The sequence below is a fragment of the Eumetopias jubatus genome, unplaced genomic scaffold (genome assembly GCF_037043125.1).
Source record: "Eumetopias jubatus isolate StellerSeaLion01/CBP00866 unplaced genomic scaffold, mEumJub1_p1.0 scaffold_11, whole genome shotgun sequence".
Lineage (NCBI taxonomy): Eukaryota > Metazoa > Chordata > Mammalia > Carnivora > Otariidae > Eumetopias > Eumetopias jubatus.
The window spans coordinates 88609853-88626154 of record NW_028274817.1 but is presented as its reverse complement, the minus strand read 5'-3'; the positions used below and the strand labels follow the sequence as shown (position 1 = coordinate 88626154).

At 41.0% G+C, this 16302-nt stretch overlaps 1 protein-coding gene across 1 annotated transcript; it reads right to left on the bottom strand.

The window, feature by feature from the left end:
- Positions 1-1865: 1865 nt before the first annotated feature.
- On the bottom strand, positions 1866-14355 carry FUNDC1 (FUN14 domain containing 1). Its single transcript, XM_028113460.2, has 5 exons — positions 14190-14355; positions 13327-13483; positions 9259-9334; positions 4621-4749; positions 1866-2374 (listed from the first exon to the last, which is right to left on the bottom strand). The coding sequence occupies exons 1-5, from the start codon at positions 14215-14217 to the stop codon at positions 2297-2299; spliced, it is 468 nt and encodes a 155-aa protein (XP_027969261.1). The 5' UTR covers positions 14218-14355; the 3' UTR covers positions 1866-2296.
- Positions 14356-16302: the final 1947 nt, after the last annotated feature.

Here is a 16302-nt window from a genome sequence, read left to right as displayed (position 1 = left end):
GCTCGATCCAGGGACCCTGGGACCATGACCTGAGCTGAAGGCAGATGCCTAACGACTGAGCCACCCAGGCGCCCCCTGGGTTCTCTTATATTATTATAGAACTTTTATAGAAGACGATTTTAGTCCCGATTTGAGGGCAGACTTTTTGTGCCCCCACTTTGCTAGTGCCTCAAACATAGAGCAGACACTGTAAATATTTCCAAAATGAACAAACTGAGCTGGCTACTAGAGCTCCCCACAGTAGCCTGCCTCACTGTAACAGATGAAAGCATCATGCGGACACAGCACACAGAAGTGTGACCAAGGTTCCACCTCATGTCACATATTTTTCCCTCTAATTCCACAGCAATGGAAGGCTTGGCAAGGCCAAAACAGAAAAAAGCTCAAAGAAGATAAAACAAGTATTTATTTATTTATTTATTTATTTATTTTTAAATGAGGTTTTTTGGTTTTTTTTTTTAAGATTTTATTTATTTATTCATGAGAAACAGAGAGAGAGAGAGAAGCAGAGAGAGAAGCAGGCTCCCAAGGAGCAGGGAACCCGATGCGGGACTTGATCCCAGGACCCTGGGATCATGACCTGAGCCGAAGGCAGACGCTTAACCATCTGAGCCACCCAGGCGCCCCGATAAAACAAGTATTTATAAGCAAAATCACTTCATATTAAGAAAGTCGGGAGTTTAATTTAGCATTGTATCTGAGGCACCGATGACGGTAAAGGAAGAAACTGAAAGATCAATCCCCATGCTCAATTCTAAGGAGTCGTGATAATGAAAGCACACAGACTGTAACCAATCTTGAAGTATGAAATGCCTTATTGTTTACAATACACGAAATATGCTATGGGGGCTTCCTATTGAAAGGAGATGGCCTGAATCCCTGCAGTCTTTCCAATCTGAAGACCCCAATAAGTGTTGTTCTGCCATTTTTCCAATTCCAACATAGAATTCCTTTTTTTTTTTTAAAGATTTTATTCACTTATTTGAGAGAGAGAATGAGAGATAGAGAGCGCATGAGAGGGAAGAGGGTCAGAGGGAGAAGCAGACTCCCCGCTGAGCAGGGAGCCCGATGCGGGACTCGATCCCGGGACTCCAGGATCATGACCTGAGCCGAAGGCAGTCACTTAACCAACTGAGCCACCCAGGCGCCCACCAACATAGAATTCTATGAACAAGATGAATCACACAGAGAGCTTTTCGGGGCAAAGGAGCCTCTGAGAGAGCATGATGTGGCCCGGAGAAACAAGTCAACTGGCCTAATCTTCAACACAATGCTACCAAAACCTGAAAGCCTTAGCACTTACATCTCAGATTAGATCAGACAGACAATTCTCTTTAAGGTACAGTTTTATAATGACAGAAAATCACTGTCTTTCAGACAGTAAATTCATACCATACTACTAAGTATTTCAAAGTAATTTTTACCTCTTTGTGAAGAAGGGGCCAAAATAATAATTAGGATTTTCAGAAATGAGAAAGGAGGTTCACTCAAGGTTAATAAAATGAATCAGTGACCCAACTACTTGTACCCTCAAAATAATTAGTTCTGCCCAGGCTGCCAGGATAAATAAATTAAAGAAGCTTATATACAAGAAATTTTTGCAACTACAGACATCAAAAAAAAAAAAGAGAGAAACAGCTTTAGACATAAGTACTTCCTTAGAAGAGTCTTCCTTGAAACTGTTTACTATACTTATAGAAGCAAAGTAAGAATTGTAGAAAACCACCACCTAAAAACTGATATTAAATCTGTTTAATATCTTTAATAATTCTATTACTTCTAAATCCTTCCACAAAAGGGCATTACAGTTCTTCAGTTTACTGCAAACATAGCTTTAAAAAAAAAAAAAAAAGCCAACCGCAATGTTGAAGCTATAATACAAATTTTTAATTACCAGCACTATACTATAAAGCAAAATGAAGAACATCTTATTTAAATAAAACAACGATAATATTTCACTGGGGAATATATCCAACACATTTTTTTCCTCTGTATATCTACATCCAACGGTGGTATTTCATAGGCTAATTTCAAAACAAATGCATATTTTAAAAAAATAAATGAAAGGCATGTTTTGCTCAGGAATACTATTGTACACATACCATATAGGTTGTTTTTACAGCAAATACTAGTTTGCCAAACTTCAATGGCAAAACACTAAGCTGTGGGTTTGGTACTGTCCACCTAGTTGTTTCTTGCTGCCCTGGAGAATCTGGCGGTGAGTATTGTCGAGAAACCTTGTTGCCACCATTTCTCTTCTTATAGGTGACTCCACTGTGATAGAACATTCATATCCTTAAGATGCAAGGCCTAGCAAAAAGCCTCCCACAAATCCACTGGATATCACAATGTTCTGTTTGATAAATTCTGTTGCCTGAAACATAAGTTTAAACAAAAATACTCTTAATTGTGCTACAACATGGACAAACCTTGAAAATGCTACACTAAATGAAGTGAGACAGACAGAAAAGGGAAAACACTGTAGGATTTCACTGACATGAATAGTGAAATCCACTGAGACAGAAAGGAGGACAAAAGCTACCAAGGGCTGGGGAGAGGGGTCAATTGTGGGAATGTGTGCTTAATGGTTAGAGTTTCTGTTTGGGATGATGAAAAAGTTCTAAATGTGGATAGTGGTAATGGTTGCATGAAAGTGTGAATTCAGTACTTAATGCTACTAAATTGTGCATTTTAAAATAATTAAAAAAAAATAAAATAATTAAAATGGTTAATTTTATGTTATGTGTATTCTGCCACAGTAAGAAAAAGAAAAAAATGATGCAAATTAAAGAAAAACACTCTTACTTATTGAATCTGGTGCTAAGTAACATTTTCACAGCTGTTTTCCCCAATTCAATAAATACTTGGCAAAGATTCTCGTACACCTACTACTGCAGGTGCCAACCACCACACAAGATGCCAAGGCTGTCCCTTATAATCTGAAGGGGCATAGAGCCCCAGCCAGACCCAGTAAGCTTCTTAGCTACTGAGATAATGGGTATATTGGTGGCAAAAAATCTCACAGGTAACAAGAAGCTGTAGGGCCCAGACAGAAATGGTCCATTTGGCAAGCTATTAGCACAGATTTAATAATACCCACAGCAGGCACAATGATATTTGTTCACAGTCCACTTGGCCAGCAAGAAAAACTGTACAGGATCAAATAAATAACATGTCGATAAAATGCTTATCCCAAATAAAACCATGAAAAAGCAATCAGACAAAGCCAGACTGTGGGATATTCTGCCAACATGCTTCAAAAATGTCAGTATCACGAAAGACCAGGGGTGGGGGTGGGGGACAAAAACAAAAGCAAAACACAGTTGACGGGACTGCTAAAGATTAAAGGAGCCTTCAGAGACATGATGATAACCAATTGTAATACATAATTCTTTTTTTTTAAAGATTTTATTTTTAAGCATTTTTTTTAAAGATTTTTAAGTACTCTCTACATCCAATGTGGGGCTTGAACTCACAACCCCCAAGATCAAGAGTCACATGCTCTACTGACTGAGCCAGTCAGATACCCCAATATATAATTCCTGATTGGGGAAAAAAATGTATAAAAGATATTTTGTGGAAAAATTTTAATATGGACTGTATATTAGGGCATATTATTGTATCATGTTAATTGGGGGGGATTCATTAAGTGTAACTGTAGTTGTACAGGAGAGTATCTGTACTCTTAGAAGATGTATGCTGAAGTATTTAAGAGTAAAAAATAAGGATGTCTTAAATGATTAGGGAAAAAAAGTATAATCCCCTGTACACACACAGAGATAAGGCAAATGTAAAATGAGTAGGTAAATAGGTGAAGGGTATTTGGGTATTCACTGTATTTGTCCTTCAACTTTTCAACTGGTCTGAAATTTTTCAAAATTAAAAGTTGGGGGTATTAAAAGAACATAATAAAACAAAGGCAAGGGGTTTTCAGTTCAATTCTAAACAGAGGATAAGAAGAAAAATATACATAAAAACATTAATAAAACTAATATAATAAAATATACACATTTTCAAAATATCCCACATCATGAAAAAAATAGGTAGTTTTAGTTTTACCACACCTTGTCTACACACATACACATCTGTAAAATGCAGAGGAAACCTTCTGGAAGAATAATGTCATCAGCTTTTACATGCAGATCAAAGTAGGTGGGAGACTGGCAGGGGAAACTATGTTAATTACTAAAAAAAAAAAAAATTTTTTTTTTTTTTTTTTGAAGTAATCTCTATACCCAATGTGGGGCTCAAACTCACAGCCTCAAGATCAAGAGCTGCATACTCTTCTGATTGGGCTCCCTCTTCCACTCCAATAATGATTGATTTAAATAGTGGCTCGATTCCAAATTTTATTTAACACTCTAAACATGACCAAAAACACTCACTTTTTAGAAGAAGATAATCACTAGTCACATTTTCTGTAAAGCGAAACCCATAAGGAAAAAAAAAGGAGCCAGGGTCGCCTAGCTGGCTCAGTTGGTAGAGCATGTGACTCTTGATCTCAGGGTCATGAGTTCCAGCCCCACGTTGGACACAGATTACTCATTAAAAAAAAAAAAAGAAGAAAGAAAAGAAAAAAGAAAAAGAAAAAGAAGGAGCCAAAAATGTACACTGTCTTACTTCTTCAATTATATTGTTGATTTCAGGTGCTGCCTTATTTGCTCGTTTCTTAATCTGTCTTTTGGCTTTGTTTACATCTTTTTCAACTCTCTTCCAGTCAATCTGCACATAGCCACTGTGACTGGCAATCTGAAAAAATATAATAAAAATGGTTAATTCTAAACCAACTAGGTTGTTAACAAACCTATTACCGAGAAATATATGGACATTTAGATTTCAAGAAATCTATGAGGCTTATAGGTAAGATATCACAATTTCTTCATTTAAAAAATACCACGTGCCTACTCTGTGCGAGGCGTTATTCTAGGCCCCCAAACTATAGCCAATGACAAGGGAGACATCAGTCCCCACCCTCAGAGAGCTCTGTATCCATAAGGGTAAAAAGATATTAAGCATAATTAATTACTTAGATGTGATGAACACTATGTTAAGAAACGTATAGTACACGATGAGAAAAGAGTCCAAAAACTGTATTATAACTGGACCATAATTCTATCAGAGCTTTTGGAATTTGGGGATTAGCTAAAAAGACAAAGAGATGATCAAAGTTTTATACAGCTAATTAAAAAGTACCCTTTAATTAAACAGATGTTTAATTACAAGGGATCAGAAGCCAATCAGTTATTAGGTCACTAAAGAAATCTAAAGTAGCCTGATAAAGGCTCTTTACTAACTCCGACTCTTTTTTTTTTTTAAAGATTTTATTTATTTATTCATGAGAGACAGAGGAGGAGAGAGAGAGAGGGAGAGAGAGAGAGAGAGAGAGAAGCAGAGGGAGAAGCAGGCTCCCAAGGAGCAGGGAGCCTGATGCGGGACTCGATCCCAGAACCCTGGGATCATGACCTGAGCCGAAGGCAGACGCTTAACCATCTGAGCCACCCAGGCGCCCTAACTCCGACTCTTTACTTAAATTAAGAATACTTTCTGGCAATCGCTTTCAAAAGTGGAATACGAAAGAAATATGCTCTACACAAGGTTCACGCCATAAGTCCTTTTAATAAAACTATACCTAAATGCTGATTAACTACAAGAAAAACCCTCATGTGGTATTACTGAGACACTACAAATTCTGAACAGGAACAACAGCATGGTGTGTAAGCCAGTACCATAAATTAGTCTCTCCAAATAATAAAATCAAAAAGTAAAGAATCACATTAGTAGTAAACAATTAAGCCACGTACACCATTATAAATCACTTCTAATACACTTAAGCTTTCTTTGTAATTTTGTAAGGCACCCCTTGGCTTTGAACCACAAATAAAACACTTCAAATAATAAAAGTATCTGATTTTATAGAAGTAGGTCTACCGAAGTTCCATTTTCACTGTGAATACAGACTCCACAGAAGAATGGATTTATCTGCATTCCTTCATTTATTCACCTATTATCACTTCAAACTCCAGCCTTAGCAAAACAGAGTGGTGATCAAATCAAATGGCAAGTGAAAGCTTTTCCTGGCAGTCCCTGACACAGTAATTTGGGTCACAGGCATGGAGGTGATGGTCAAACTTAGGGACCCTCCCATACATCGCGGTTAAAATACAAGGGCTCCAGATTTAACAAAAGCAAGCAGATTTCAAGGGGAGTCGAAACTTGCAGGAAAGGAACAATGTCAGGTGAGCTGCCCATTTTTCTGGTTTTATCCTGAGGGCAGGATGCACTTGCAGGGTGGCTAAAACTTAAATAGAAAACATGCCATCTTTCTGGCCCAAAGAACCAGATGACAGAGTCTACGACAATAACAGCTACCAGAAATGAGAGAGCTAGATAAGGGGAGCCCCAAATTCTATGTGTAAACTCTACCCAAGTCCTGAAGCACACATTCATGGGGCAGAGCCACACATTCTGGCCAAGGCTAAAAGAACTGAACTGAGATTTGAGCTGCTACCCACCACAGGTGAAACAGAGCTTACAATTTGATTCTAACGAAGTTAACTGCCTGCTAAAATCAACATATCAACACTCTTCAGGGGAATAAAATAGAATCCAGAGTTTCCACAACATAACATTCCCAGTGCCCAGGATAAAATCCAAACATATTTGATATAGGATAAAACAGGAAAATGTGGCCTAGTCTCAAAAGAAAATCAACAGATGCCAACCTTAAGAGGACCTGGTTATTGGAATCATCAGGACTTTAAACCTGCTACTAGAACTATGCTCAATAAGGCAAAGGAAACTATGCTTGTAATCAATGAAAAGGTAAGTAACCTCACCCGAGATAAAGAAAATTAAAAAAGAACCAAATGAAAATTCTAGCATTGGAAAATACAGTATCTAAAAGAAAATTCTTAGAAAGGCTTAATGGCAAAAGGTAGATGACAGAAAAAGTCTGTGAACTTGAAGCTAGACACTAGAAATTCTACAATTTGAAAAAAAGATTGAAAAGATAAATGAACAAAACCTCAGGACATTATCAAAAAGCCTAACACGCATGTAATCAGAATCATGTTCAGAAAGGGAAGAGAGAAAGACTAGGAGGAAACAAATCTTTAAAGAAATAATGGTCAAAACCTTCCTAAACATGGTTAAACACACAAATTTACAGATTCAGGCTCAGTGAACTCCGGGTAATGATCTAACATGATTATGAAATAACAGTACTCAGATGACACGGGGGGGTGGGGGGGGGTTGAGGGGAGGGGGAGGTGCAGAGGAACATAAAGCATGCAAGTGTGTGAGATGGGGGAGGGGGGCAGGCAAGGAAAGTTCAATAAATGAGTTAAAGTCTCACATTCCGTAACAGGAAGCCAATAGTTAATACCTCAAACTGAATAAGAAATATTCAATTAACTTGTTTAGGAAAAAGGAAAGAAATACCTTAAGAATCAGCTAAGAGTTCACGTAGTTGCCTCAAGGGAGGGAAAAATGGGGAAGGTGGGTAGTGAGGGAGGCAGAGGATTCCTCTAACCTGTAACAAGCCTTGTACATGTATTTGACTCTTTGAATTAGGGGCATATACAATTCTAAAAAAAATTAAATTTAAAAGACTTACATACCACTGTCTATTTTAAGATGGCAGTGTGCTAAATATCTACTGGAAAACACTTAACACCGAGTTACTAGAAAGGCTTTAAGTTCTAAGTAAATAAATTTGTATCTTTAAATGTAAGTAAAGGTGACACAAATATGGAAGTGGGCCTAAAGAACAATGGGCAATCAGCCTGAAAGCCACGTGTTACTCTTATCTCTTAGTTTCCTTCTAAGTTCTCAAAGTGAGTCATATTTGGGGGAAAGGCTGGTCTGATGCAGACAGGTCCCATATTCTTCTGCTTAGTGACTTCAAAGAATATGTATAGTAGGCACAAAGTAAAAGGTGGCAATGGCAAAACGTGGATTTGAATGGTGTGTATCGAGTGGACCGAAATGGACTTCTGCAAAACTGAGAGTGGACTGAAATTAATTCTCTTTATTCTATGAACATTTTCAGAAACTCCGCTTCAATCCAGTACCCTTTCCCACTAAAGAGAAATGACAACTGAGTTTTCAGAATAGCTATAGAATTAAGTACGTTCTTGATTCTATATAAACACAAGTCAAAATCCGCTTAAATAAAATTGTCTTCTGTACAAATGCTGGCATGTTCATCCAAAGGCCTAAATTTAGATATTAACCATATTCCTTTTTACCTCTTGGCACAAAGAATAGGCAATTACTCCTAATAATGCCACCGATAAAAAGTAAATATATATTTTTAAAAAACTGTTTAGTAAACAACTCAAAATCTGTGCTTAACACATACGAATCCAGTCCCTTTGTACTTCAGGCAATGACACTGGTTATTATACGATCAATGGCTTTGGTGCTGAAGTCAGATTTTGCTATGAACATCAACCATTTTAAAAATCTGGTAGGACTGACAGTTCTCTGTATCTTTATAATTATTGCTAACATTCATTCCCAGAGATTTTCAATTTGGGGATTTACTATATTTGATCTTCAGGGAATGATATTTTTGGAAAAATATATGCCAAACAGACACGAATGCCAGACAATATCCTGATAAACATCCTCTAACCGTGAAGCATTTTTAAACCTTATACTTAGAGGAACATGAAGAAAACTAAAATTTCAAATCCCCCTGCCTCAGAAATAGGATTATGGATGATTTTTTTAAACCCAATTTTCCACTTTCTATGTTATTATGGTTCCCTAGTTTTTAAAATCATGTTAGAAATTACTAACAGCAATTTCCTCTGAGAAGGAAAACTGCATGGCTAGGAAATGGGGAAAAGAAAGAAACCTTTTGAATTTTATGTACTCTGTGTGAATTTTAAATATATGTTTAAAATGGTCAGGATGAGAAGATTGTATTATGGATGACATGTTTATTTTGCTGAAGAGCTGTTTTAAGGGAAATTTGGGTATGTAATAATCAAACTTTAATAGTTGTCTTTTTAACTGGGATCTTTTTAGCTGGGATCAAACTATGCTTATAGAATATAGAAGTATTTAAAATTGTTGTCTTTCATGACAGATATCAGCTTTCAAAACTCACTTTAGTTTTTCCATAAACCGATACCTAAAAGAAAAATTTCATCTTCTATTAAAATGGACAGGACTGAAATGGCTAAACTTGACTTTCTCAGTTCCCAGGGGCTACATATGTAAGCAGAGGCACCTAAGGCTCCGACATACCTGAAGAAGAAGAAAGCCACCACCTACTGCAGTTGCTGCAAGCTTTCCAACTTTCTGGAACAAAAATCCCGCACACCTTTAACGAAAGAAATGACAAAAGATGAAAACAACCAATGATGTACTAAACTCTCTCCCTCTTCTCCTTTTCATTGCTTTCCTAATAAAATCTTAGTATCTTCCCATTTCTTTTGATCATATCCCTTATCCATTCAGAAATCCTCAGTGTTTCCCTTGTTCTACAGACAAGTCAAAAGTGCACAATCTAGGGGCTCCTGGGTGGCTCAGTGGGTTAAGTGTCTGCCTTCGGTTCAGGTCATGATCCCAGGGCCCTAGGATCTAGCCTGTCGGGCTCCCTGCTCAGCGGGGAGCCTGCTTCTCCCTCTCCCTCTGCAGTTTTCCCCCGCTTTTGCTCTCTGGTTCTCACTCTATCAAATAAATAAATAAAATCTTAAAAAAAAAGAAGTGCACAGTCTAGCATGCCCGACTGGCTCAATTGGTAGAGCATGTGACTCTTGATCTTATCAGCACTGTAAATTTAAGCGCCACACTGGGCCTAGAGCTTACCTAAAAAAAAAAAAAAAAGTGCACAATCTAAATTGTGATATGCTTCAAAATGAGGGATGGACAGAAGAGGAGGGGAATTTATAGGGAAAAAAGACTGGCTACTGAAACAATGTTGAGTACTCAGGGCCTCATTACACTCTTCCTTCTATATTTGTCTAAGTTGAATTTCCCCATAACAGTGATTTTTTTGTTTGTTTGTTTTAAAGATTTTATTTGAGAGAGACAGAGAGAGAGAGAGAGAGAGAGAGAGAGAGAGAGAGAGAGAAAGCATGAGCTGGGTGGGGGTGGGGGGGGGAAGGAGAGCAGAGGGAGAAGCAGACTCCCTCCTGAGCAGGGAGCCCAATATGGGGCTCAATCCCAGGACCCTGGGACCATGACCTGAGCAGAAGGCAGATGGTTAACCGACTGAGCCACCCAGGCGCCCCTGTTTTGTTTCGTTTTTTTAATGCAGTCAAGATACTCCACATACCTGGCCAACCCTCACCCTACCCAAACCTTCTGCTCCAATCCTATTAGTTTCCAAATAGGTCATCACCACTGCTCAAGGTATTAATCTCCTTGTTTCTGGGGGTTTCTACCTAGTTCTGCCCATCTAAAGCTTTTTATCCTTTGAGGTCCAGCTGAAGTTCCACACACTTAAGCCCACATTTCTCATTTGGGATTCTCTCCTTCGGTGAGCTCATATTCCCTTCAGTATTCCAGATCCATACTGTGCAAAAGGAATCCCGGATTTCTAACTCTACCCTTCTGTACTGGATTGAACAGTGCCCACCCACCCCCAATTCATGTCCTTCCCAGAGTCTCAGAATGTGACCTTATTTGGAATAAGGGTCACTAAGGATGTAATTAGTTAGGATGAGGCCATACTGTAATAGGGTGGGTCTTAAATCGACTATGACTTAATCCAACATGTCACAGTGACACTCAGAGGGAAGACAGCCATGTGACGAGGCAGGCAGAGCTTGGAGTGATAGGTCTACAAGCCGAGGAATGCCAGGGATTGCTGACAAGTACCAGAAGCAAGGAGCAGATTTTCCCTCTGAGCCTCCGAGAAGGAACAAACCCAGCTGACACCTTTCAGACTGCTGGCCTCCAGACCTATGGGAATAAATTCCTTTTGTTTTAAGCCACCTAGTTGTGGTACTTTGTTACGATAGCCCTAGGCAACGAGTACACCTTCATAAATGACATATTCAAAATGTCCCAAAGCAAAAATCATCTTGACAACCAAATCAACTGTTGCTGAGGTCCCAATCTGTAAGTGAGAGCACCATTCTCTAGGTTTGCCCTCTCACGTTTATCTCAGACTCCACCTCCTTCATCACCTTCGGGGTCCAACTGATTGCCTGATTCTACATACTCTATTTCTGGAACATTATGTGACTCGGTCTTCTTTCCACTCTCAAGGGCATCATTACCTTGCTTCCAAACCACGCTAAGGGCCCTCTAGCTAGTCTTCACACCTCCCATCTCCCCTCGCAATCATCCATCCTGATATTTCTTATTATCATCAAAAACCTATAACTACCTACAGTCGCATATAACCTCCTTAGCCTCCCATGCATGGCCTGAACTGGTCTGAAATGTTAACTGGTTGGGTTAATGCCCATTCCGCCTTAACATATGCCACAATAGTACATCAGTTTTATACCTTAAGAAAATTGCAAAAGTTTACTACACTGAATCTAATGTCATTGCAACAAACCACCTGTGTAACATTACAGTCCTATTACTCAGCTCCTGGGCCGACCCCTGGCTATAATCCAAACATACATATTACTGTAAAGACCGTGTCCCTCAGTAGGGGAGTCGGCAACAAAGGCTCTGATAAGGGAGCAGAGGAGGCCAGCAGCAGCCAAGTCACAAGTATATCCCAGGGACCGTGTCTCACAAGCATGTCTATCCTTTGCTTGATGGCATGAGCCACTAAAATAAAGCTACTAACTCCCCCTGCTCTGTCTCTAGGCTTTCCAAGCAAACTTCTGCCAATTATGGGGCTTCTCACCGAGTCTGGCCTACAAAGGGGAAAGCACCCAATGACGTGATAATTCTATTGCTGGATTTTTTTTTTTAGTCTCTTTTAAGATGGGGCTTTAGGCCCAGGCTCACATTAACCAATCACCCATGGCACCAAATTGTGAGCTTATCTTAGCAGAGCACCAGACTCTCTGTTACGGAGGGTCAAGATACAAGCTATCTGTGGAGGCTCAACTGAATAACCAGGGCCCTGACCAGACATCTCACTTCTAATTGCAGGGCTTTTCATAAGCAGCATTAACAAGTTACACATCATGAAGAAATACTGCACCTCTGCATCACAGAATCTTCACAATGCAGGTTTCTACCATAAAATGGCATTTACAAAAAGGCATAAAGGAGTGAGCCATTGTTCCAAGGTACATGTAAAACACAAATCAAAAAATTTAACACTTATCAAGTTTAAGTATGTAAATATTTAACGTAAGATAAGTTTAACCTAGAATCTAAGAAAAAAATGATTACTCACTCACAAGCTCAGCACCCCCCACTGAAGTCAAAAATTCTCTAAGGCTGTGAACATTTTCAAAAATAAAGGGTCACACTTGTTTGACCCTTGTTATTTGGCTAATCTTTTATTCCAAGAATAACAACTTGATCTATAGTAGCAATTATGTAATCATGTAGCTTAAAACATTAACTGGTTAGTTAGGTTAATGCGTATTAACTGTTCCTCTTTAATGCATTCCACAGTATTATTACAGAGTAAGCAATCAGTCCTTTAATTCCAACGAAGACCCAGTTTAATTCCAACTCTTCTTCAAAGTATAATAATCCAAATTAGTCCACAAAAATCAACAGAACCATCGGATTCATAATTTTCACTGAGAATTTTACACGGCTCTCTACAGGGCTGACAATCCTGGAGACCAGGTCTACCGTGGGAGTCCTCAAAGGCTTTTCCAGTTGTTAGCTTTGAACAAGTAAAGATTATTTACATATAATTAACCCTTGTATGTTTCTTCCTTTTTACCCACTATCACTGAATCAGAAGGTGTAAAATATAGAAAGAATCAGGGGCGCCTGGGTGGCTCAGTCGTTAAGCGTCTGCCTTCGGCTCAGGTTATGATCCCAGGGTCCTGGGATCGAGCCCCGCTTCGGGCTCCCTGCTCCGCGGGAAGCCTGCTTCTCCCTCCCTGACTCCCCCTGCTTGTGTTCCCTCTCTCGCTGTGTCTCTGTCAAATAAATAAATAAAACCTTTAAAAAAAAATAAAAAAGAAAGAATCAAAGGAAGGGAGAGGAGGAACAGTGGAACAAGGGGTGAGCATGGGGAAGCCGATCACCAAAACCACTAAGTCCCCACAGAGTGTGGATCACGCCCATCATATCACAGAGAAAAGCCTCAAGGTAGAGCTCTTCAGGGATTAACAGTGCAAAGCCACTGAATGTGCACAGTAACTGGCCTGTTTACAAAAGGGCAGCAGTGAGGCTGCCAATGAAATTTAATGAAAAAGATGTTGTTCTCACCAGCCAGTCACTCCACCCATTACAATCTGGGTGGCTACCGAGTATTTTTCAACCATAGGTCCGGAACTGTGGCCAAACACTCGATTCCACCAATGGTGTCTTCTTGCATACTCAGTTAAATCCAACACTTCGTAAGACTCGTCATCGCTTTCATACTCTTCAAAATACAAAATGGAAAAAATAAATTTAGAGTCAACCAAAAGTCAAACGTCCTGTACATTTTTCATCTGTTATTAACTCACTGCTAGCTGTGGCCCACAGCTAAAAATGCCCAGATGAAAACATTAGTTGGTTAAACCCAATCCCTGAGACTAGGGCCTCAAGAGTAAAGGGGCTGGCATCTCCCTTCCAAAGGCCCAGGGACCGGCCTAGGGGCCGGAGCCAGAGCCACGTCAGAGTTACACAGAGGCGAGGGGTCGCCTCCCCAAATGGCAGTAAGGCCAGGTCAGAGTTTCACAGCAGGAAGGGTCACCCCCAAATCTCAGTAGGGCCCGGGCCAGAGCGAGATCCATTTTCATCAGTGGGAGAAAGCGGGGGACGGTGGGGTCCTCCCCTAACAGAACCGGTTAGGGGCCTGGCAAGATGAAATTACTTCAGTAATTCACCTAAAAAGCTAAAAAGCACGTTTGAAGATGGAAATGAAGAGCCAGAGGTGAAAGTAAGGCAGGAGGCGGGGCTGTACTGGGGACGGGGGTCGCTCTCCGCCAGAGTTGTGCCCGGAGTGGAGTCTAGTTCCAAAGGGGTGCCTCCAAAACACAGAGCCCCAAGAGCCCTGGGGCAGGGGGAAGAAGAGGCGCCCCCGGGAGCAAGGTCGAGAGCTGTGAGCCGCGTCTTAGATACTACTTCGGGCCCCGGCCGCTCACCTTGGGGAGGGGGGTTCCGGGTCGCCATGACACCGCCGGCGGCCAGCTCTGAAGGTGGTCCCCGCCCGCCCTCCTCTCCCCACTACTTTAAGAGACCTTCTAGGCCCAGGTGAAAGTCTATGGTCTCTTTTTTCCTCCTCCCCTTCCAGGCGCGTTGTCCCGTCCCCGCCCCTCCTCTCAGCGCAGGGTCTTCCGCGCAAGCGCAGGGCTCCGGCTGGGGGGGGGGGTGGGGGAGGGAGGGTAGCCGCCGCGCGAGGGCTTGCGGGAGTTGTAGTCCGTTGCCCTGCGCAACCCTTGTTTCCCACCCCCGCCCCTACCCCCTCTAGAATTTCAGCAACTGAATTTTGTAATTTTGTTTTAAAGAGTCTCAAGGCTGGAGGAGAGGCGGCGTCACGTGATGGTATAAAGCGAAAACCAGCTTGGCATTCTGAACACTGTACCAGGATGCAAGCGCCTGAGAAAAAAGGCTTTTAAAAACGAGATAAGATGGGGCGCCTGGGTGCCTCAGTCATTAAGCCTCTGCCTTCGACTCAGGTCATGATCCCTGGAATCATCGGGCTCCCTGCTCCGCGGGAAGCCTGCTTCTCCCTCACCCACTCCCCCTGCTTGTGTTCCCTCTCTGGCTGTGCCTCTCTCTGTCAAATAAATAAAATCTTTTTTTTTAAAGATTTTATTTATTTATTCATGAGAGACAGAGAGAGAGAGAGAGAGAGGAAGAGGGAGAAGCAGGCCCCCAAGGAGCAGGGAGCCAGATGCGGGACTCGATCCCAGGACCCTGGGATCATGACCTGAGCCGAAGGCAGACGCTTAACCATCTGAGCCACCCAGGCGCCCATCAAATAAATAAAATCTTAAAAAAAAAAAAAAAAAAACAGAGAAGAGAAACCCTGTTTCAAACCGCACTTTTGTAAGGAGGCAAGGGCACGCCAACAGATGGAAAATTTCTCCAACGTGCTGCTGCTGGGAACTGGAACCTGTTTATCCGCTTCCTCTCCACATGTTTCCTGCCGGGAACCCAAGGGAAGTAGAGGAAGGCCTAGGGACTGACCTGACACGATATTCAAGAGGACATAATTTTTCAGCTTCATTTTTATTATTTAAATCTCACAGAGGAACGAGGTCAAGCTCTTCGCCCAGAAGCCCCACCGGATTCTGTAGAATGAAAACTGTGTTGATTACAAAGCAGCTAACTCAGGTTCACATAAACCAGTCCCTAAACCTGTTTTGGGAACTTGCATTACACCTCTATGTGCTATACAATTTAAAAAGCCCTCTCTGGGGTGCCTGGGTGGCTCAGTTGGTTAAGCGACTGCCTTCGGCTCAGGTCATGATCCTGGAGTCCCGGGATAGAGTCCTACATCGGGCTTCCTGCTCAGCAGGGAGTCTGCTTCTCCCTCTGACCTTCCTCCCTCTCATGCTCTCTCTCTACCATTCTCTCTCTCTCTCAATAAATAAATAAATAATAAATAAATAATCTAAAAAAATAAAAAATAAATAAAATAAAAAGCCCTCTCTGTACTCATTTTAATGGAAAACAAGGAATTCTGGTATAGGATGTGTAGGGGCCCAGGGCAGGCTGCCCCAAAATGTACTGCAATGGCATATTGATTATTTTGAATTGAAGCTACCAGGGAAACAACGGGCGCAAGGACACCCAGACCTTCCTCTGTCTCCCTGAAAGCAGGAAATAAATTTCCCGTGTGAAAAATACCCTCCCTGTGCTAAGAAGTAAAAAGACATCCTTATCACCAGAGATAGGAACTTTAGAACCAAGAAAGCTGGAGAAACAAAACTTGTTATTTTTTTTCATAATCTACTACCTCAGCCCAAATTCTGCTTAGAATTCCTTATTAACTAAAGCTCCCTTACTAACTAAAGCTTTAGCCTGTCAATTCCTCACAAATTATTGTCTCTGTCTAAAATGTATCAAAACTGCCTGCTCATAGCCTCCACAAAAACAGAACTTGGGATAAATGTGACCTGAGGTCATAGTTTGCTGACCTCTGGCCTACAGGGCCCTTCACAACTTGGACCCAACTTTCCTCCTCTTCGAAGTCCACTGACCTTGTTTTCTGAATACACGTTGCTTTTTCCAACCTTCCTGACTTGATCC

What these genes read in the sequence shown, in the direction of transcription:
- FUNDC1 (XM_028113460.2), bottom strand. Translation starts at nt 14,217, where the DNA reads ATGGCGACCCGGAACCCCCCTCCCCAAG. An exon ending in CCGGAACCCCCCTCCCCAAG is followed by an intron (nt 13,484 to 14,189) that starts GTGAGCGGCCGG and finishes TGTATTTTGAAG; the next exon opens with AGTATGAAAGCGATGACGAG. An exon ending in GTGGCTTTCTTCTTCTTCAG is followed by an intron (nt 4,750 to 9,258) that starts GTATGTCGGAGC and finishes ATATTTTTTCAG; the next exon opens with ATTGCCAGTCACAGTGGCTA.